The 21,546-nt window shown below is 41.8% G+C and overlaps 1 protein-coding gene across 1 annotated transcript; it reads right to left on the bottom strand.

The window, feature by feature from the left end:
* Positions 1-3,015: 3,015 nt before the first annotated feature.
* Positions 3,016-21,221, bottom strand: LOC127584636 (AP-1 complex subunit mu). The gene is made up of 8 exons (XM_052041458.1): positions 20,793-21,221; positions 20,188-20,359; positions 16,703-16,840; positions 16,421-16,506; positions 16,132-16,265; positions 6,446-6,653; positions 6,151-6,295; positions 3,016-3,675 (listed from the first exon to the last, which is right to left on the bottom strand). The coding sequence occupies exons 1-8, from the start codon at positions 21,063-21,065 to the stop codon at positions 3,575-3,577; spliced, it is 1,257 nt and encodes a 418-aa protein (XP_051897418.1). The 5' UTR covers positions 21,066-21,221; the 3' UTR covers positions 3,016-3,574.
* Between the last annotated feature and the right edge of the window lie 325 nt (positions 21,222-21,546).

The following is a 21,546-nucleotide window of genomic DNA, read 5'->3' as shown; positions in this document are numbered from 1 at the left end:
CTTAAATACATTTAATGAGGTCGCCTCTGCTGCTTCCTTAAGCAGAGAATTCCACAGATTCACTATTTTCTGGAAAATCAGTTCCTCCTCATCTCTGGCCTAAATCTACACCCTTGAATCTTGAGAGTATGTCCCCTCGTTCTAGTCTCATCTACCAGTGGAAACAACGTTCCTGCCTATATCTTATCTACCCCTTTCATAATTTTATATGTTTCTATCAGATCCCCTCTCATTCTTCTGAATTCCAGCAAGTATAGTCCCAGGCAACTCGATCCCTCCTCATAGGCTAACCCCCTCACCTCCAGAATCAACTTGGTGGACCTCCTCTGCACCATCTCCAAAGCCAGTACATCTTTTCTCAAGTAAGGAGACCAGAACTGCACTCAGTACTCCAGGTGCGGCCTCACCAGTACCCTGTACAGTTGCAGCGTAACCTCCCTGCTCTTAAGTTCAATCCCTTTAGCAATGAAGGCCAACATTCCATTTGCCTTCTTGATAGCCTGTTGCACCTGCAAACCAACCTTTTGCAATTCATGCACAAGCACTCTCAAATCCCTCTGCACAACAGCATGCTGCAATCTTTCAACTTTTAAATAATAATCTGATCTATTTTTACTTCCAAAGTGGATGAACTCATTTACCAACACTGTACTCCATCTGCCAGACCCTTACCCACTCACTTAACCTATGTATCTCTGAAGACTCTCTGCATTGGCTGCACAATTTGCCTTTCCACTCAATTTGGTGTCATCAGCAAAATTAGTTACACTACACGCGGTTCCCCTCTTCCCAATTGTTAATGTATATCATGAACAGTTATGGGCCCTGAAGCACCCAGCTCTCCATTGATTGCCAACCAGAGAAACACCCATTTATCCCAACTCTCTGTCTTCTATTGGTTAACCAATCCTCTATCTACGGTAATGCATTATCACCAACTCCATGCATCCTTATCTTACAGATAGGTCTTTTATGCAGCACCTTATCGAACGCCTTCTGGAAATGCAAGTGTACAAAAAGTCACCTGTTCCCCTCCATCCACTGCCCTTGTTATATCCTCAGAGAACTCCAGTAAGTTTGTCAAACAGGACCTGCCCTTCCTGAATCCGTGCTTTGTCTGCCTGATGGAACCACTTCTATCATCTCTCGCTATTTCTTCCTTAATGATAGCTTCAAGCATTTTCCCAACTACAGACGTTAAGCTGCCTATAGTTACCTACCTTTTGCCTACATCCTTTTTTAAACAGTGGCGTGAAATTTGCTGTCTTCCAATCCGCCAAGACCTGCCCAGAATTCAATGATTTTGGTAAATTATCACAAACGGCTCTACTATAACTTCCGCCATTTCTTTTGGTACCCTGGGATGCATTCCATTAGGACCAGGGGACTTATCTCCCTTTAGGCTCACTAGTTTGCTCAGCACTACCTCTTTATGTGATAGCAACTGTATCAAGGTCCTGTATCGCATCCATAACTTTTTTGTATCTTTTTCCCAGGATTGAAATGTCTAATGCTAGAGGGCATGCATTTAAGATGAGAGGAGAAAGTACAAAGGAGACATGCAGGTTAAGTTTTTTTTACACAGAGAGTGGTGGGTGACTGGAATGCACTGCCAGGGCTGGTGGTAGAGGCAGATAGCATAGGAGCGTTTAAGAGACGCTTAGACAGGCATATGCATATGCAGAGAAGGAAGGGATATAGTCAATGTGTGGGGGGAAAAGGATTAGATTAATTTGGAGTCATTGGTTTAATTAGTTTGGCACAACATAGTGGACTGAAGGGCCTGCCCTACACTGTACTGTTCTATGTTCTGTAACTATTTTAAAACTAATAGAATTATGGTCACTGGTCCCAAAGTTGTCCCCCACTGACACTTCAGTCACTTGCCCAGCCTCATTTCCCAACAGAAGGTTGAGTGTTGCCCCTTCTCATGTACGGCCATCTACATATTGCTTGAGAAAATCTTCCTGGACACATTTTACAAATTTTTCACTTCTATGCTTGGATGGGGATAAGCCCTCAGATCATCTTGATGTGGGATGGAGGTTGAGGGATTGTGATGAAGATGAGACAGTTGGAGCCAGGAAACTAGTTAATTGTCCAATGTAAATTACTCCTTAGTGTGGGTAAGCAGCGAAAGAACCAAAGGAGAATTGAGAACAAGTTGGAGACACAAGAGACTGCAGATACAAGAATCTGGAGCAAAAGATAATCTGTTGGAGGAACTAAGCAGCTCAAGCACCATCTTAATGGGGAGAAAAGGGGCTGGAGAGGAAAAAAGAAATGGAAATGGATTAATGGGCTGAATGGCACACTACTGTGAGGTTGTGGAGGGATGTTCTACAGAGTTGGTGACTGTTTGGGAGACAATGATCTGATGTTCAGTGGTGGGGTCGTGGTCCAGGGGAAATTATGGAAGTGTCTGAGAGCTTATGTTCAGCATCTGTAAGGTAGAAGTCACTTGACCAAACCACAGCAACACCATGCCTGCCATCAGGTTTGATGGTGATAGGTTGGTCCTTAATGAGCCAAGTTCTGCAAGTTCAGAGAGGAGTAGTTTAGAGTCATTAAGGGCAGCAAGCAATTTCAAGAAGAGGGATACAGTTGGATTGGGAACTTTTGAGATGGGAGAAACAAGCTGGAGTCTGAGGAAAGAAATGGGCATGGAGTTGAAGGCAGTGAAGAGTTCAGGCCTGATCATTCAGAGAAGGTAAGATCACAAGGGGGAGTGAAAACAGGGCAAGAGGTGGATTGGGGGAGAGATGGAATCAGAGTAAAGTTTGGTGGGGAAGGGGGATAGAGACAGCTGCAATATTAGAATTCATGAGCTGTTAAGATTAATGACCTTTGTTATCTGAAAGAAAGGTAAAACATATTTGTTGAAACCCTGCAACAAAGGACAAAGTCAAACTGGAGATAGGGACTACTTTGAGAGAGTGAGTCAGTGTTGTTTCCTTTCAATAAAATACCAGAGTTATGTCTCTTCGAATTTAAAAATCTCACAAAATCTGCAACTTGTTTTCCCATTTTTAGTGCAAAAAGTGGGAAGGAAATGGAAATGTAACTTTATTGAGACAATTAAATCATACAGTCACAAATTGTCACCAAAAGATGTACTTAAAAAGTTATTTATAAACATTGCAATCACTTGTATTGCAACTGGGTACGTTAAGTTCAGACATCTTTTACAATATGATTGGTATATTCACTTTGTATTTGTCAGATAGAGAGACAACCAAATATCAGAAGTTGATGATAAGACTGAACATCTGCATTGTTTAAGAGAACAAGTAGAATACTTAAATGTACGTTCTACTTAATGAAGAGATAGTGAAGGCCCTTCAGAAAACATTGCAATCAAATACCTACAAATAAACTAGTTTCATATTTCAGTTAACATTATGTTGTAATTAAGGCAGTTAATAAATGTAATGGAATCATTTCCTTTCACTTTATCATCGGAGTACTTTGGGCATCTTGGAATTGTCTGATTCAAAAATAGTGTAGATTTTCAAAAATAACTGATGTTCTTTGTTGAATACCTGGTATTGTGCAATTTTTATTTTTTCTTCCCTCATGTCCTGACCTGAAATTTTCCTGCTTTGGTGACATATTTCACACCTTTAAATGGTTTGTATCTTTCTCCATACATGTCCAGACGATTCACTTTCAAACCTAGAAGGAAAGCCAATGAAGATTTGAAGTTCACAATGGATTTTTTTTTGAAATAAGTAAATTAAATCCAAATGTCTGTTTCTTCTGCTAGCTGAATGAACAGATGATGCTTCCAACAGTTGGCATTTGAATTACTTACCACATCATCAACCACTAATTAAAGGTGATACAGAGCATAACATTTGTGACTAAAATCTGCTGATATTTAGAATAATCAGGTGTCTAATTCAAGGATACCTCTGGGGCCTGCCTCATCAATCCAATATACAATAAAGTACTGCTAAGAAAAAAATGCGTTGAGCTGTATTTTCCACTTTTGCAATTCAAACTGGTTAAGTTGGTGATTACGTTCACAAAATCAATTCTGTGAGGGTTTGTGATTATGGGGTGGAAACTATTTGGAACAAACTTTAAAACTCCTAAAAATAAAATTAAACTTAGAAATTGCAGACGATCACTTTTCCTCTAAGTATTCCTGTTCCCAAAGACTATAATGCTGGCCTGGAGAAGTGAACTTCACTAGTATATTTGATGCAAAACAGCTGACCATATCCCCTTACTCTAGACCCATCAACCTATACAAACTGTACCCTAACCCAAGCTTGCCTAACTTTCAAGCATCTGTCACATTTCCCATCAATCTATGTTTTTAAACCAAACCATTCTAATTTCTCTTGTTTCCCAATTACTATCCTTTATAATATACCTGAACTGAACTCTTAGCTCTGGAGTGGTGTATAATTCACCCTGGTCTTGAGTCTGAGGATGCTATCACCATATTCTCAATACTGATCTTTGGTACTATTTTAATGTCAAGAAGATTTTGAACACATCTTTGAATCATCTGCTCTGTTGGCCTGATAACTGCTACTCATGATGGAGTTTGGAACAGAGAGTTTGTTTTGAGAGTCCCACGTCAGGCCCGTGTAACACATGGCCTGCCACATGGAGACAACTGTGTGTGACTGTGGCTTCAATGCAGAGAGGATGTTGACCTGGGAGAGGACACATTTTGGTTCACTTACCCTCCCAGTGGAGTTGGTAAGTTTTGCAGAGATAACACTGGTGCTATCTTTCCAGCACCTTGAGGTGCCAAGTAGAAGTAGTCCAGGTCTCAGAACCATATATGAGGACAGGATCATTGTTGCCCTGTGGATTGTGAGTTTTCTGCTTGGAATGAGGTCTTGGTCTTCAAACACTGTTTTCTCTCATAGATAATATGTTGTATTGGTATATTAAAGGTGATGGTTAATATCCCAATGATGACAGCTTTTGCTGAGAGGTGACTTCTGAAATATACCAAGTGACATAAATTTTCCAGGGTTTCCCAGTGAAGTCACCAATGGGAAGGACCACTGTCATGCAGATGTCGAGTGCAAGGCTCAATCTCTCACGTGCTTCTCGTGAACAAGTTAACTATTGCTTGGAGCTCGGCCTCCAACTGTGCGTAAAAGGCAAGTGTTCTCTGTGTGCTGCAGCTGGACTGCCAAGGTTAAGAATGATCTTAGTTCTGGACTGTAGTTACAATAAGTTGAAGAGTTTCCCATTTCAGTAACACAATGATAATCTGGCACACTCAAGACTTTGATACTGGACTGGCAGATTTTCTGGACTATTTCTCTTAATATTTAATTCATATTTTGATGTTGCATAATGTTATAATAAATTTTCTAGTAAACCAGTATTGGAAAGTAAATGTGGTAAATATCATCTAGTGAGCCAGACGCTGAACCATTAGGATTTTTGAATCATTGAATAGTGGATTATTGGAGTTTTACTGTAAGTTCATTGGAGGATGTGCCAAGAAAGATTGAAGAAATTGGTGTATAGATGTGGCCTTGTTTGGCTTGTCTTCACTGAAACTGGCTCACTGATACACACAATTAACCGAAGCATTTGCAAACTGAAGGCCTATTACCCAGTAAGAAACAATCCTGGCTGCCACTTTCTCTCTTTTCAAACCAGATTCTAATCCCAAATCCTAACCTCCCTTTTCTGTTGCATGGATGTAGTTGCAAAGAAAATACTGAACCAGACTCCAAGAATTAACATGGCACAAATCAAAACACTGTGACATGGAATATTAAACATTACTTTTTCATGGTATGTACGTACCGTTGGCAAGACTGGCTTTATTTTAAAAAAAAATCTTTTTCCTATTTGCCCTTGGGAAGGCCAACAGAATACAGATGTTATGGATGGGTTTTTTAGACTATTAATGTTATTTGCAAAATAAGTAACAACATGGCTACTCCGAGAACTAATTATTCCTGTGCTTCTTGAAGGATGTCACTGCAAAGTTGTTCTAATGTGTTTTCTTATCCATAAACTGATTTTGGACTAATCAATGTGATTTGTTTCATAAGCCAAGTATAATAGTGTATAATTATATAATCCTACATACTTAAATTATTCATTGTCACCATAACCATTTTTGCCAGAATTCCACTTCAGTTTTGTGCACATTCTTCTCACCTGATACAGCAAGTTGCTGGATCCGAAACTGAACATTGAGTGTTGGATTTTCTTCGGGTTTTGGTGCCCCAGACTGTAGGTTAATCAATCCTTTAAGAGTTGGTAACTTTGGCAAGGTGATTTTTCCTATGTCCCAAATTAACACCTGAAAAAGAGAGAGCTACATGATCACATCAAAGCACAATCTTTTGCAACTTCCCTTTAATAAACATCAAGTCAAAAGGTGTTCTCTGAATGATATTATACTTTCATTTGTTAAGAGAAATGTTAGAGTGAATAATGCATCAGGACTTACCTTGGTGACTGGATCAAATGTGTAATTGCCCTGTGCTGCTGTAAGATTCATATTGAGCACTCCTTTGGGCATATGAACAATCACCAGAACACTCTCCACCATTTTTCCCATAGTCTGTTTTGGCCCAATTGTTATATCAAACCGTCCTGTCGATCCATTGTCTCTGAAGCTGATATTATGCTTTACATAAACTGGTATTGCCACCAAGCTGAAAACACAAATCTTGATGAGTTTAGTTCAGATGTAACCCACACGCTTCAGCCCTTTGGGTTACAGCTCTCATAGAATTCACAAATCACTACCCAAAAATTTGAGACATGGAATAAAATTCGCGCTCTCATAATTTAAGTGGAAAAAAATAAATCAAAACAATTCTTTTTCACCTTGCATTTCTTGATGCACGTACTGATGATGCAGCTTTGCATTACGAAGAATATGATATGGACCATTTTATAGGACACAACCCCCAAGTAATGCAGGGCCCACCTGTACTATTAGTTGATGTGGATGTCAGCATTTTGCATAACTTAAGTCCAGCTAAATGTTTTGCATGCAGAATTGATTAAAAACAAAACACACCCTGAATTGGTTTTCACCACGTTCAGGTTTCCTTGGGTGTCAATCCCAGTGGCAAGGACAAAAAAATAGATCTCTTCCATTGTCAAGCTGAGGAACAGAGTGCTGACTGATTTCCCTTTCATCGTTTGGTCCCTGACAGCATAACTAGAATCTCAAACTCACGGGAAGGATAGCAGACAGTTGCATCAACCTGACAAATCTGTGCTGTCCTTTCCAAGCCATTATACTTGGTAAATTGTCACATGTAACAAGGTACTGTGAAAAACTTTGTTTTGCATGCAGATCATTTCAATAGCATCAGTACATCGAGGTAATTCAAAGGGAAAACATACAGAATGCAGAATATGGGTGTTACAGTTACACAGAAAGTGCAGTGCAGGCAGACACTAAAGTGCATGGCCATTACGAGGTAGATTGTGAGGTCAAGATTCCATCTTATTGTACAAGGGGACTGTTCAATAGTCTTATAACAGTGGGATAGAAGCTGTCCTTGCGGTACGTGCTTTCAGGCTTTTATATCTTCTGCCCAGTTGGAGGGGGGAGAAGAAAGAATGTCTGGGGTGAGTGGGGTCTTTGATTACGTTGGCTGCTTTACCGAGGTAGTGAGAAGTGTAGGCAGAGTCCATGGAGGGGAGGCTGGTTTCCATGATGTGCTGAGATGTGTGCACAACTCTCTGCAGTTTCTTGCAGTCTCGGGCAGAGCAATTGACATACCAACCCGTGATGCATCTGGATAGGATGCTTTCTATGGCACAACGATAAAAGTTGGTGAGTGTCAAAGGGGACATGACAAATTTCTTCAGCCTCCTGAGGAAGTAGAGGCACTGGTGAGCTTTCTTGGCCATGGCATCTATGTGGTCGGACCAAGACAGACTACTGGTGACGTTCACTCCGAGGAACTCAAAGCTCTCAACCCTCTCGACCTCAGCACCGTTAATGTAAATAGGAATATGTGCACTGCCACCCTTCCTGAAGTCAATGACAAGCTCCTTTGTTTTGCTGACATTGAGGGAAGGGTTGTTGTCATGACGCCATGTCACTAGGCTCTCTATCTACTTCCTATACTCCAACTCATCATTATTTGAGATTCGGCCCACTACAGTGGTGTCATCTGCAAACTTATAGATGGAGTTAGAGCAGAATATGCAGTTGTGTGTGTATATGAAGTAGAGTAGGGGGCTGAGGACGCAGCCTTGTGGGGCAACTGTGTTGAGGATAATCGTGGCGGAGGTGTTGCTGCCTATCCTTACTGATTGCGGTCTGTTGGTCAGGAAGTCAAGGATCCAGTTGCACAGGGAGTTGTTGAGTCTCAGGTCTATAGGAGTTTGGAGATGAGTTTGCTTGGAATTTACAGTATTGAAGGCAGAGCTGTAATCAATAAACAATACATTCCTTTCTATGGAGGATTAAAGATAAAGATGGCAAGGTTCGGGAACCTTGGACAACAAGAGGTATTACCCTTAGTCAAAAAGAAAAAAAAGCATGTACAAGGTGTAGAAAGCAGAAATACGACAAGACTCTTGAAAAACATAAAGGGAACAGGAAAGAACTTAAACAAGGAATTAGGAGGGTTAAAGTGGGCCATGAAGTATCCTTGGCAAGTAGAATCAAGAAGAATCCCAAGGCACTTTATATGATTATTAGGAGCAAGAGGGTAGCTGGGGAAAGAGTAGTCCAGTCAAGGACAAAGGAGGGAATTGACACATGGAGACCGGAAATGGACAAGATTCTAAATGATTAATTTTTTTTTATACTATATTCACTCAAGGGATGTGAGTTTTCTTTGAACAATTTAAAGCAATGAAATAGATTCTTGATTTGCAAAGTGAAAAATTACCAGGGACAGATGGAAATGCAGGGTTAATTGGCCAGGATCTTATTAAAGTAATTAATTGTCAACTTAGCTGTTAACAGCTGTTGTTCCTTTGTTCAAGGAGGGAAATAGGGATAACCCTGGAAATTATAGACCAGTGAGTCTCGGGTCAGTGGTAGGGAAACTATTGGAGAGGATTCTTAGGGATCGGATTTATAAGCACTTGGAAAGACATGGCCTAATTAGGGACAGTCAGCATGGCTTTGTGCAGTGCAGGTCATGTCTTAATGGGCAGGCAATGCTAGTGTAGCGGTTAGCGTAATGCTATTACAGCGCCAGCAACCCTGGGATCAATTCCGGCCGCTGTCTGTAAGGAGTTTGTACATTCTCCCCCGTGTCTGCATGGCTTTCCTCCGGGTGCTCCAGTTTCCTCCACGTTCCAAAGACGTACAGGTTAGGAAGTTGTGCGCATGCTATGTTGGCGCTGGAAGCATGGTGACACTTGCGGCTGCCCCCAGAACACTCTACGCAAAAAGGATGCATTCACTGTGCGTTTCGATGTACCTGTGACTAATAAAGAAATTTATCTTAACTTAATTGAGTTTTGAGGAGGTGACGAAGGTGATCATTGAAGGTGGAGTAGTGGATGTTGTCTACATGGATTTTAGTAAGGCATTCGACAAGGTCCCTCATGGTAGGCTCACCCAGAATCTATTTCATTGCTTAAAATTGTTCAAAGAAAACGCACTAACCTCAGAAAAATATCCACCTTAATTCAGTCTTAAATAGGCAATCAATTCTAGCCTCTCCCACCAGAGGAAATATCTTCTCCACACTGATCCTCTCAGGACTCCTGATGATCTTGTATTTCATTCCACTCCCCCCTCCTCTTGTAAACTTAGGTAGATATAAGCCTAGCCTGATCAACCTTTCCTCATAAAACAACTTAATCATTTCAGCTATTAGTCTGGTAAACCTCTGAATTATTTCCAATGCATTTACATCCTTCATTAAATAAGAAGATCAATGTTATATAAAGATGTGGTCTCACTAAAGCCTATTCTTGTTATTTTAGCATTTAATTCTCCACACAAAATATAACAACATTGGTAGCTTTCCTGATAACTTGCTGTAGCTGTATACCAGCTTCTTGTGAATTGTGCACTGGAACATCCATGTCCCTCTGATTTTCAGTGTTCTGCAATCTTTCCCTGTTCAGGTAATATGTTTTTTTAAAAATTTTCCATGCCAACAGAGACCATTTCACATTTCGCGCACCCCCCCCCCCACTCCATTTGCCAGATCTTTGCCCACTAACTTAACCTATATGTTACACATATAGCCTCTTTTTGCCCTCTTCATAACTAATTTTCCGTCCCATCATTTTGTCATCAGCAAACTTAGCCTTCATCTAAGCAATTTGTATAGATTTTAAGAAGTTGAAGCCATAGCACCACTAATTACATTTCCCAACTGGAAGACTCATTTATGCCTATTCTGCATTTCAGCCAGCCAATCTTTTATCCATGCCAAGATGTTACCTCTGACACCACGAGCTTTATTTTCTGCAATAACCTTTGATGTGGCATCTTACCAAATCCATGTGTTTCCTTTTATCCAGAGCATATGTTACTTCAAAGAACTTCAATTAATTGATCAGTTTCCCTTTCACAAACCATATTCACCCTGTATTTTTCTAAGTATCCTGTTACAACATCTATGCTAACTCCTTCCAACATTTCCCCTATGACAGAAGTTAAGCTAACTGGCCTGTAGTTTCTTGCTTTCTGATTCTCTCCTTTTGTGAGTAAAAGAGTTATGTTTGTATTTTTCAGTCTAATGGAACCTTCCCTGAATCTAGGGAATTGTGGAAAATTAAAACGAACGCATCAACTATCTCAGTAGCTGCTTCTTTTAAGACCCGGGATGAAGTCCACCAGGACCCGGAGACTTCTCAGCGTGAGCTCAATACTTTGCTCAATTCCTCTGCCCTGAAATAATAATTTCCAGAGCTCCTCCCTCCCTATCCAGACTCCCCTGAAAGCTGAAATGCTCCATCCCAGGCAACATCCTGATGAACCTTAGAAATTATTTCTTTGATTTTCAATTACCGTTCAATTCACTGCCACTTTTCTTCCAGGAATGTCCACTTTTCAGTTATTCCACTTCTCTCTCCAGTGGGATTTTTTTTTTTGTCTGTCACTTTTACCTTGCTCACCCTCTAGTTTCTGCTTTCTCTTTGACATTGATAAGGTACTACACCAAGACATAGGAGCAGAATTAGGCCATTCAGCCCATCGAGTCTGCTCTGCCATTCAATCATGGCTGATTTATTTTTCCCTCTCAACCCCATTCTCCCACCTTCTCCCCGTAACCTTTGATGCCCTTACTAATCAAGAACCTATCAACCTCTGCTTTAAGTATACCCAATGACTTGGCTTCCACAGATTCACCACCCTCTGGCTAAAGAAATTCCTGCTCATCTCCATTCTAAAGGTTCTTCCTTCTATTCTGAGGCCATGCTCTCTGGTCCTAGACTCTCCCACTACTGGAAACATCCTCTCCACTTCCATTCTGTCCAGGCCTTATAATATTCTGTAGGCTTCAATGAGATCCTCCTTCATCCTTCTAAACTCCAGCAAGTACAGGCCCAGAGCCATCAAACACTCCTTATATGTTAACCCTTTCATTCTCAGGATCATTCTCGTAAACCTCCTCTGGACCCTCTCCAACGCCAGCACATCCTTCCTTAGATATGGGGCCCAAAACTGCTCATAATACTTCAAATGTGGTCTAACCAACACCTTATAAAGCCTCAGCATTATATCCTTGCTTTTATATTCTACTCCTCTCGAAATTTGCTTTCCTGACTACCGACCTAACCTGCAAGTTAACCTTAAGGGAATCCTGCACTAGGACTCCCAAGTCCCTTTGCAACTCCGATTTCTGAATTCCCTCCGTGTTTAGAAAATAGTCGATATCTTTATTCCTTTTACCGTACACTTTCCAACGCTGTATTCCATCTGCCACTTCTTTGCCCATTCTCCCAACCTCTCCAAGTCCTTCTGCAGACTTCCTGCTTCCTCAACACTACCTGCCCCTCCACCTATCTTTATATCATCCGCAAACTTGGCCACAAAGCCATCGATTCCATCATCTAGATCATTAACATATAACGTGAAAAGTAGTAGACCCAACACTGACCACTGAGGAATACTACTAGTCACCAGCAGCCAACCAGAGAAGGCCCCCTTTATTCCCACTCTTTGCCTTCTGCCAGTCAGCCAATCTTCTATCCATGCTGGTACCTTTCCTGTAATACCATGAGCTCCTATCTTGCTTAGCAGCCTCGTGTGCGGCACTTTGTCAAAGGCCTTCTGAAATTTCAAGTAAACAACATCCACTGACTCTCCTTTTATCTATCCTACCTGTTACTTCCTCAAAGAATTCCAATGATTTGTCAGGGAAGATCTCCCTTTAAAAGAAACCATGCTGACTTCAGCCTATTTTATCATGTGCTTCCAATACCACGAAAACTCGTCCTCCATAATGGACTCTAAAATCTTACCAACCACTGAAGTCAGGCTAACTGGCCTATAATTTCCTGTCTTTAGCCTCCCTCCTGAAGGAGTGGAGTGACATTTGCGATTTTCCAATCCTCTGGAACCATTCCTGACTCTAGTGATTCTTGAAAGATCACTACTAATCCCTCCACAATCTCCTCAGCTACCTCTTTCAGAACCCTGGGGTGTAGTCCATCCGGTTCAGGTGACTTGTCCACCTTCAGACCTTTCAGTTTCCCAAGCACCTTCTCCTTAGTATTAGCGACTACACTCAGTTCTGCCCGACTCTCTCGAATTTCTGGCATGTTGTTCATGTCTTCCATGGTGAAGAATGATGCAAAGTACTTATTCAGTTCATCCATCATTTATCTGTTCCCCTTTACTACCCCTTCGATATCATTTTCCAGCTGTCTGATGTCCACTCTTGCCTCTCTTTTACTCTTTATATATCTGAAAAAGACTTCTGGTATCCTCTTTTATATTATTGGCTAGCTTACCTTCATATTTCGTCTTTTCTCCCCTTATTGCTTTTTCAGTTGCTTTCTGTTGGTTTTTAAAAGCTTCCCAATCCTCTAGCTTCCCACTAATTTTTTGATATTGTATGCCCTTTCTTTTGCTTTTATGCTGTCTTTGACTTCCTTTTTCAGCCACAGTTGCCTCATCATTTAGAATGCTGCTTCTTCTTTGCGTGAAATGATCCTGTGTCTTCCAAATTACTCCCAGAAACTCCTACCATTGCTACTCCACCATCATGCCTGCTAGAGTCCCCTTCCAATCAACTTTGGCCAGCTCCTTTCTCATTTAGATTTAGATGTCTTTATTAGTCACATGTACATTGAAACACAGTGAAATGCATCTTTTGCGTAGTGTGTTCTGGGGGCAGCCCGCAAGAGTCGCCACTCTTCCAGCGCCAACATAGCATGCCCACAACTTCCTAACCCGTACGTCTTTGGAATGTGGGAGGAAGCCAGAGCACCCGGAGGAAACCCACGCAGACACAGGGAGAACGTACAAACTCCTTACAGACAGCAGCCTAAACTGAACCCGGGTCGCTGGCGTTGTAACAGTGTTACGCTAACCGCTACACTACCGTGCCTCTGTTGTTACCTTTACTCAACTGTCATATCGATATATCCAATTTTAGCTTCTTATGATCACTGCCTCCTTAGGGTTCCCTTACCTTAAGCTCCCTAATCTAATCTGGTTCATTGCACAACACCAAATTCAGAATTGCCTTTTCCTTCGAAGGTTCACCCACAGACTGCTCTAAAAAGCCACATCATAGGCATGGTACAAATTCCTTCTCTTGGGATCCTGATTTTCCCAGCCTACTTGCATATTGAAGTCCCCTATGACCACCATAATTTTGCCTTTCTTGCATGCCTTTTCTATCTCCTGTTGTAGTTTGTACCCCACATCCTGGCTACAATTCAGAGGCCTGTATTTAACTTCCATCAGGAGTTTGCAGTTTCTTAACTCTACCCACAAGGATTCTACATCTTCTAATCTTATGTCACTTCTTGCTAAGGATTTGATTTCATTTTTTACTAACAAAGCTACCCCACCCCCTCCGCCCACCTGCCTGTCTTTTCAATAGGATGTGTATCCTTGGATGTTTAGTTCCCAGCTATGATCTTCTTTCAGCCATGACTCTGTGATGCCCACAACGTTGTACCTGCCAATTTCTGACTGCGCTATAAGCTCATCTACCTTGTTTTGTGTACTGCGTGCATTCAAATATAACACCTTCAGTCCTGTATTCACCACCCGTCTTCTCAACTTTGTCTCCATATTGCCTCAAGTTAAATTCTTATCCCTTTCTAAACTTCGTCTTGTTTTTTTTATTCTGGAGACCTCAGTAGCCTCTCCTGTGCTGTCCTTCCCTTTTACTTTATCCAATTTTTTCCAATCTGTTGAACCAACCACCCTACTGTTTACTTGAAAGCCCTAGCCACAGCCCTAGTTATGCAATTTGCCAGGACCCTGGTCCTAGCACGGTTCAGGTGGAGCCTGTCCCATCGGAACAACTCCTTCCATCACCAACACTGGTGCCAATGTCCTATGAATTCAAACCCACTTCTCGCACACCAATCTTTGGGCCTCGCATTTAACTCTCTGGTCTTATTGACTCTGTGCCAATTTGCATGTGGCTCAGGTACCAATCCACAGATTATTACCTTTTAGGTTCTGCTTTTTAATCTACTCCCTAGCTGCTCAAATTCCCTCAGCAGAACGTCTTTCCTTGTTCTACCTATGTCGTTGATACCTACATGGACCACAACAACTGGATCTTTCCCCTCCCACTCCAAATTCCTCTGCAGGTCAGATGAGATGTCCCAAATCCAGGCACCAGGCAGGCAACACAGCCTTCGGGACTCTTGATCCTTGCGACAGAGAACTGTGTCCATTCATTTGATTATACTATCCCCAATTAGAACAACATTTCTCTTCTCTCCCCACTCTTGAATGGCTCCCTGAACCACAGTGCCATGGTTAGGTCACTCATCCTTCCTACAGCCCCCACTCTCCTCCTCACAGGGAGCAAGAATCGCAGACCTGCAGGACAAGCTCAAGGCTGAGGCTCCTCCAGCATTAAGTCTTGGATCCCCCCACCTGCCTTACTCGCAGTCACACCCTCTTGTCCCTGACCAGACTGTATTTGAAGCAGTTCGTTTAATGGGTGTGACTGACTCCTGAAACACAGCATCCAGGTAACTTTCCCCCTCCCTGATGCATCGCAGTGTTTGAAGCTCAGAGTCCAGTCATCAACTTTGAGCCTAAGTTCCTCGAGCAACCAACACTTGCTGCAGATGTGGTCACCAGGGACTACAATGGAGTCCACCAGCTCCCACATCATGCGACTACAACACATCACCTGATCCTGCATCCCTACTTTATTTAATTAGTTGAAATTTGGTGTCTTTTTATTTTAACTACCATAAAAACTTTACCTGTTCTTCCCCGCTACTCACCTGTGCCTCCTCGCCGAAGACTCAGCTCCCCACTCCTACACTGGCCCACTGTCACAATGGACACTCCAAAATAGCCTCTCTGATTTACCCTATCTTCCTTTTATTGGCTGAGCTGCCACACACGTAGCCAATCAGACACAACTTTAATAATAAGCTGCTGTCTCCTCTCCTCTTCTCCTCTTTCCACAGATGCTTCCTGATGTACCAGCACTTTCTATTTTTACAACATAAACAATCGTACAGCATAGAAATAGCTCAGTGGCCCACTGAGGCTGTACTGAACATCAAGCACCCACTTATATTAATCCCATTTTATTATCCCAAAATACACAACAATTGCCCCCAGTTTCTATAACTCAACACACTATGGGTAATTTATAGTAGACAATTAACCTACGAACTTGCATGTCTTTGGGATGTTGAAGGAAACCAGAGCATCTGGAGCAAACTCAGATGATCACAGGGAGAATCTATGAACTCCACACAGACAGCACCAGAAATCAGGATTGAACCTGAGTCACTGGACCTGTGAGGAGCCACTGTGCAGCCTCTTATAATTCATTCCTATTTCATAGCCCCTACCTTACTTATTACAATGTGAGATTTATCAACATTTAGCATTAGTTGGCAATGATAAGGAAAAGAATGAATAACAATTGATGAATGCCAATCTTTGTCAATTTTTCTAGAATAATGCATTACCATACATATCAATTGTCCAAAAACTTCTACTTCCCAAAAATTAGAAAGTTATCTTACTTTTGTGAGCTGACATGGTAAGACATTAAACGAAAATTTCCATCTGGAGGAATAAATGACAGAACTCGCTCAGATTCCCATCGTTTGAAACGAACACACGGATGGAAGCTGACATCATCCAGCAGCCTTGGATTCTGCAGTTAGTGATAATTGAAGTGCATCTTAAAGCATTTGAGAAATTAGCATATGAACATTTGCAGCCTTCAATGGCATTCAAAGTTCTGTTTCTTTTACACATACATCCTCAAAGTCAGTCCAAAGGAGTAAAGTGAACAAGTACTTTACTTACCATGAAGGTAAGAGTGAGGTCTGGCATTCCAGTTAATTTAATGCAGGCATCAATAACACCCTGGATTTCAGCAAAGACAGTTGATCCTGGAATATATAATTTTTTAAATCAAAAATAAAGGCACTTAAAAGGTTTGAGTCAGTTTCTACAGACTATTGAGAAACACAATTAATGCTTAGCATGCTGAAGCTCAAACACACACACACATTTAGAGTCCATTCTATTTAAACCATTAGTTCTTTAGTAACGGCTTCAGAAGCAATGTTATAAAATAAACGTTACCTGATTTATCTATGATGGCATCAATTTCTTCAGTAACATCAAAGTAAGCTTCATTATTTGTGTACTTGACTCCTGCTCTCCGCCAAGGGATGTTAGACAGTTGACCAGTTGGAAGCTGATCTCCTACATTGCTGCTCCCTAAAAGATTTAAATACAACCATATTTAATTTTGTTCATATCTTACAATGGTTCCTATTTTATTGGGCGTAATTCTATAACTTGAGAAATGGAAACTATTGGTGAAATTTATATTGTCATGTTTTCCAAATTAATCAAAAAGTTTAAGATGTTTCTTGTTATTGATCTCAATTGCAGACCACTGCTGAAGGCATGATATACAATACTTGTCCTGCCTCTTTCATCACTTTTGACCAATGATCAGAGTTGACTTTCTCGATGCTATGACAAATTATATGAGGCTTTAGGTAGTTATTTGCATTATATGTTCAAAGTGACATGTTCTGTTTAAAACTATTGGACTTAACATTCTACAACATCAAAGTTAGTACTTACAGTAATTCAAAATCACGACATCAGCAAAGGACAAGAGCAATTCACCCACTGGGTCTGTGCTGCACTTTGGAATTTAGTCAAAGTCAAAGTTGAGTTTATTGTCATTTGCACAAGTATATGTATGTACGTATATGTAAGTATATGTAAAATTCACTTGCACCAGCATCACAGGCACATAGTATCATATAAGGAGCATTCACAAGAACAACATTAATTATGCACAATTTTTACCAGAAAGAACACAATTAGAACAAAAAAAAAGTCCATTTCAATGCAAAGTCATCAAAGTGGTCATGGTGTTGCTACACTGTAGTGATTAGGGTTTTGCTGGTTAATTCAAGGACCAAAGTCTGATGTCCCACCAAAACAGATCTCTTCAAGTACATGAGCAAGTGCATTTTGAAAGCTCCAATGGAATCTAGTTCTGTTGCTTTCCAAACAGTGCAATGGAAAGCCGAACAGACCTGAAGTGGGGTTAGAAAAAGGACTCTATTTCCCATCTGTGATCTCCGGTAATCTTTGTCAATCCTGCCACATAAGCATCATCCCCTAACTCTCATGACTCTATAAACCAGCAGGCGTTTCGAGAACTTAGTTTATCAAATTATTCAATTTACTTGTGAACTTTATAGAATAAAAACTCCAAGATCCTATTGTTGACAAGAAGACAAAATGGGCTGCAGATGATGAAATCTGGAACAAGAAACAGATCACTAGAAGAACTCATCGGGTTAAGCAGCACCTGTGGAGGCAAAAGTTGCAAGTCGATTCTTTGTGTTGAGACTGTGTATCATAGCCCTGAATCAGGATGGTTTTATTGTTAATTATTGTGTAGAACATAAACAGGCCCTTCAGCCCCACGATGTTGTGCTGAACTAATTAAACTAGTAATTAAATGCCCAACTAAACTAATCCCTTCTGCCTACACAATATCCATATCCCTCTATTCTCTCCATAATCATGTGCCTAAGAGACTCTTGAAAGCCTTGATTGCATTTGCCTCCACCACTACGCTGGCAGCACATTCCAGGCACCCACCAGTCTGTGTAAAAAATACTTGCCCCACACACCTCCTTGAAACTTACTCCCTCTCACCTTAAATGCATGCCCTCTAGTACTAGACATTTCAACCTTGGGGAAAACGATACCAGCAGTCTACTCTATCTATGCCTCTCAAAATCTTATAAACCTCTATCAGATCTCCCCCCAACCTCTGCTGCTCCAGAGAAAACAACCCAAGTTTGTCCAACCTGTCCTCATAGCACATGCCCTCTAGTCCAGGCAGCATCCTGGTAAGCCTCTTCTGCACCCTCTCCAAGTCTCCACATCCTTTCTGTGACAGGATGACCAGAACTGAATGCAATACTCCAGATGCAGCCTAACTAGAGTTTTATAAAGTTGCAACATAACTTCCCAACTCTTGAACTTCATGCATTGACTAATAAAGGCAAGCATATGCCTTATTTACCACCCTAGCAACCTGTGCAGCCACTTTCGGGGAGCTATGGACCTGGACCCCAAGATCCCTCTGCTTATCAACACTGTTAAGGGTCTTGCCATTAACAGTGTACTGTCCCTTTACATTTGATCTCCCAAAATGCAATATCTCACATTTGGCTAGATTAAATTCCATCTGCCACTTCTCTGTCCATATCTGCAACTGATGACTGTGTCCTTTAGCAATTTTTAAAATTTTTTTAAAATTTTATTTTACAGCGTGGTAACAGGCCCTTCTGGCCCAATGAGTCCGCGACGCCCATTTAATCTTCTACACTATCCACCAACACCGCCAATCTTTGTATTGTCAGCAAACTTACTAACTCAATCTACGTTTTCATCCAGGCCATTTACAGATATCACAAACAGCAGAGGTCCCTGTATGGATCCCTGCACACAGCTCAACCTCTATCAATCACCTTCATCACCTCCTCGGAAAACTCAATCAAGTTGGTAAGAACGTGACTTGCCCCGCATAACCCTGTGCTGACTGTCCCTAATTTGGCCATGGTTTTCCAAATGCTCATAAGTCCTATCCCTAAGAATCCACTCCAGTAGCTTCCCTACCACTGAGTGAGACTCACCGGTCTACAGTTTCCCAAATTATCCCTATTTCCCTTTTTGAATAATGGAACAACATTAGCTACTCACCGGTCCTCCGAGACCTTGCCTGTGGCTAGAGAGGACAATCTTGGTCAAGGCCCCAGAAATCTCATCTCTTGACTCAATAACCAGGGGTATATTCCATCAGGCCCTGGGGACTTATCCACTTTAATGTTGTTTGAGAGACCCAACACTACCTCCTTCTTTATCTCAAAATGCCCCAGCATAGTAGCATCCTCCATACCAATCTCCCTGTCCCCTACGTCCTTCTCCTTGGTAAATATTGATGCAAAGTACTCATTTAGAACCTCTCCCACATCCTCCACCTCCAAGCACATGTTCCCTTCTTTATCCTTGAGTGGTCCTACCCTCTGCCTAGCTATCCTCTTGCTCTTGCTGCATGTATAGAATGCCTTGGGATTCACTTTAACTCTATTTGCCAAGGACTTTTCATGGCCCCTTCTGGCTCTCCTACTTCCCTTCTTGAGTTCTTTTCTGGCTTCTTTATATTCCTCAATGACCCTGGTAAGATTTTAGCTTCCTAAACTTTACATATACTTCCTTTTTCTTCTTGACTACATTCACCACCTCCTTCAGTATCCAAGGTTCCCTTATCTTGCCATCCTTGTTCTTCCATCTTACTGGAACATTCCTGTACAGTACTCTGTGCATTTGGTCTTTAAACACCCTCCATTTTCAATTGGAGGGTGAACTGAATTGTTAACTTTTCAAAAGCGGTGAGTTTCTTATTTGGGCCATTGGGAGGCCTAAACAAGGACTATTTTAACTTTGCAGGATCCAATTTGGTGAAAAATATGAAATTTGAAATCATACAAACATTATTTTGATAAGGCAGAGAAACTGATTCCTACCTGTTATAGAATTAACAACTGAACGAAGAATAGTAGGTGGTTTAATCAGTTCTTTTAAAATATTGGATTCAGTAGCTAATGGGAACCCATTGTCCAACATCTCTTCCAGGAGCTCGTACACAATCACAACATTATCTTTAATTGATGTCTCTGAGCATTCTCCAAAATAGTCCTGAAGAACAATTGTACAATAATTTAAGTAGTGCCAAGTCATAGGCAAAAGATTCTGAATGTTCAATATGAAGATATAACACTGATAACTTTTCTGTGCTGTGCACAACACTGCAACATTAGTAAGCTTAATTTTTCTATAGATATTGCAGTTTTTTTTCTTTCACACGTCATTGCCGTGATGGCGCTTGGTGTATGTGATTTTACAGTATTAAGTTTATTTTGCCTATAAATCGCGTTGCAATATTGGTTAAGTTTAGTATTTAAACATCGTGACTGAAATACATCTCAATGATGTTATAGTTCAAACGCAGATTATTGAAATGCATTTGATTTAATGTTTAAACACATTAATGAAGTGAGGTTGATTATATTTAAGAGGGAAGGTGCTGACAAGGCACGGGCTGCTCTCCGGACATGTTATGGTGACAAACCTGCAGGGTTTCTGCCACTCGGTGTAGGAACTCAATGACAAACAGCGGGGGCACCTCGGACTGGATGACGGCGACGAAGAAGATGCCGTTGCGGTGAGTGCTGACCAGGTAGTGGTGCGGGGTGGCGAGCACCGGCGCCACGTTCTCCGGCTGCCCGGCCTTGTCCTGCGCCTCCAAGAAGTAGTCGCAGACAGAGCGGCTCACCACGCTCTTCCAGTGCTTCTCCAGGAAGATGTCCCCGCTGCAGTTGATGAGAAACAGACTGTGGATCATTGTGGCCAGGCCGCGGCTCTCTTCCCGCCGCAGTAACTCATCAATGGAGACCCTGGATCGGAGCGCCGCCTCCAGTCACCGCCACCTCAACATGGCGGCCCGGCCCGGCCCGGCGAGCGGGCGGGCGGCGTCCGTCCCGCTGTCCCGCCGGGCGCGCCCCCAAGCCGCTGCCGTCCCGCCGGGCGCGCCCCCGGGGTGCTAGCACCGTGAGAATGGCAGTTTGCTCCCTGGCCATTCGCAATTTGTATCAATGGTTTGGCTGAGGAGACCAACTGTTATATTTCTAAGGACGGTACTGAACTAGATGAGAATTTGGATGTGGTGGAGGGTTCAAGGAGGCTTCAGAGATGCCAACAAGCTTGAGAGAGTGAGAACCAACGTGGCAGATAAAATATAATGCGCACGTAACACAGTAGCAGGGTATTTGTTAAATGGTAAGAGATTGAAATAGTGTTGATGTTCAGAGGGACCTAGATATGCT

The sequence above is a fragment of the Pristis pectinata genome, chromosome 30, assembly GCF_009764475.1.
Source record: "Pristis pectinata isolate sPriPec2 chromosome 30, sPriPec2.1.pri, whole genome shotgun sequence".
NCBI classification, from domain to species: domain Eukaryota; kingdom Metazoa; phylum Chordata; class Chondrichthyes; order Rhinopristiformes; family Pristidae; genus Pristis; species Pristis pectinata.
This window is presented reverse-complemented; position numbering and strand designations above follow the sequence as displayed.

Coding starts and splice junctions, on each gene's coding strand:
- LOC127584636 (XM_052041458.1), bottom strand. CDS start 21,065: ATGATCCACAGTCTGTTTCTCATCAACTGCAGCGGGGACATCTTCCTG. Junction 16,841..20,187: donor AGTTGTTAATTCTATAACAG/GTAGGAATCAGT, acceptor TAAATCTTTTAG/GGAGCAGCAATGTAGGAGAT. Junction 6,296..6,445: donor CATTTGATCCAGTCACCAAG/GTAAGTCCTGAT, acceptor TCTCTTTTTCAG/GTGTTAATTTGGGACATAGG.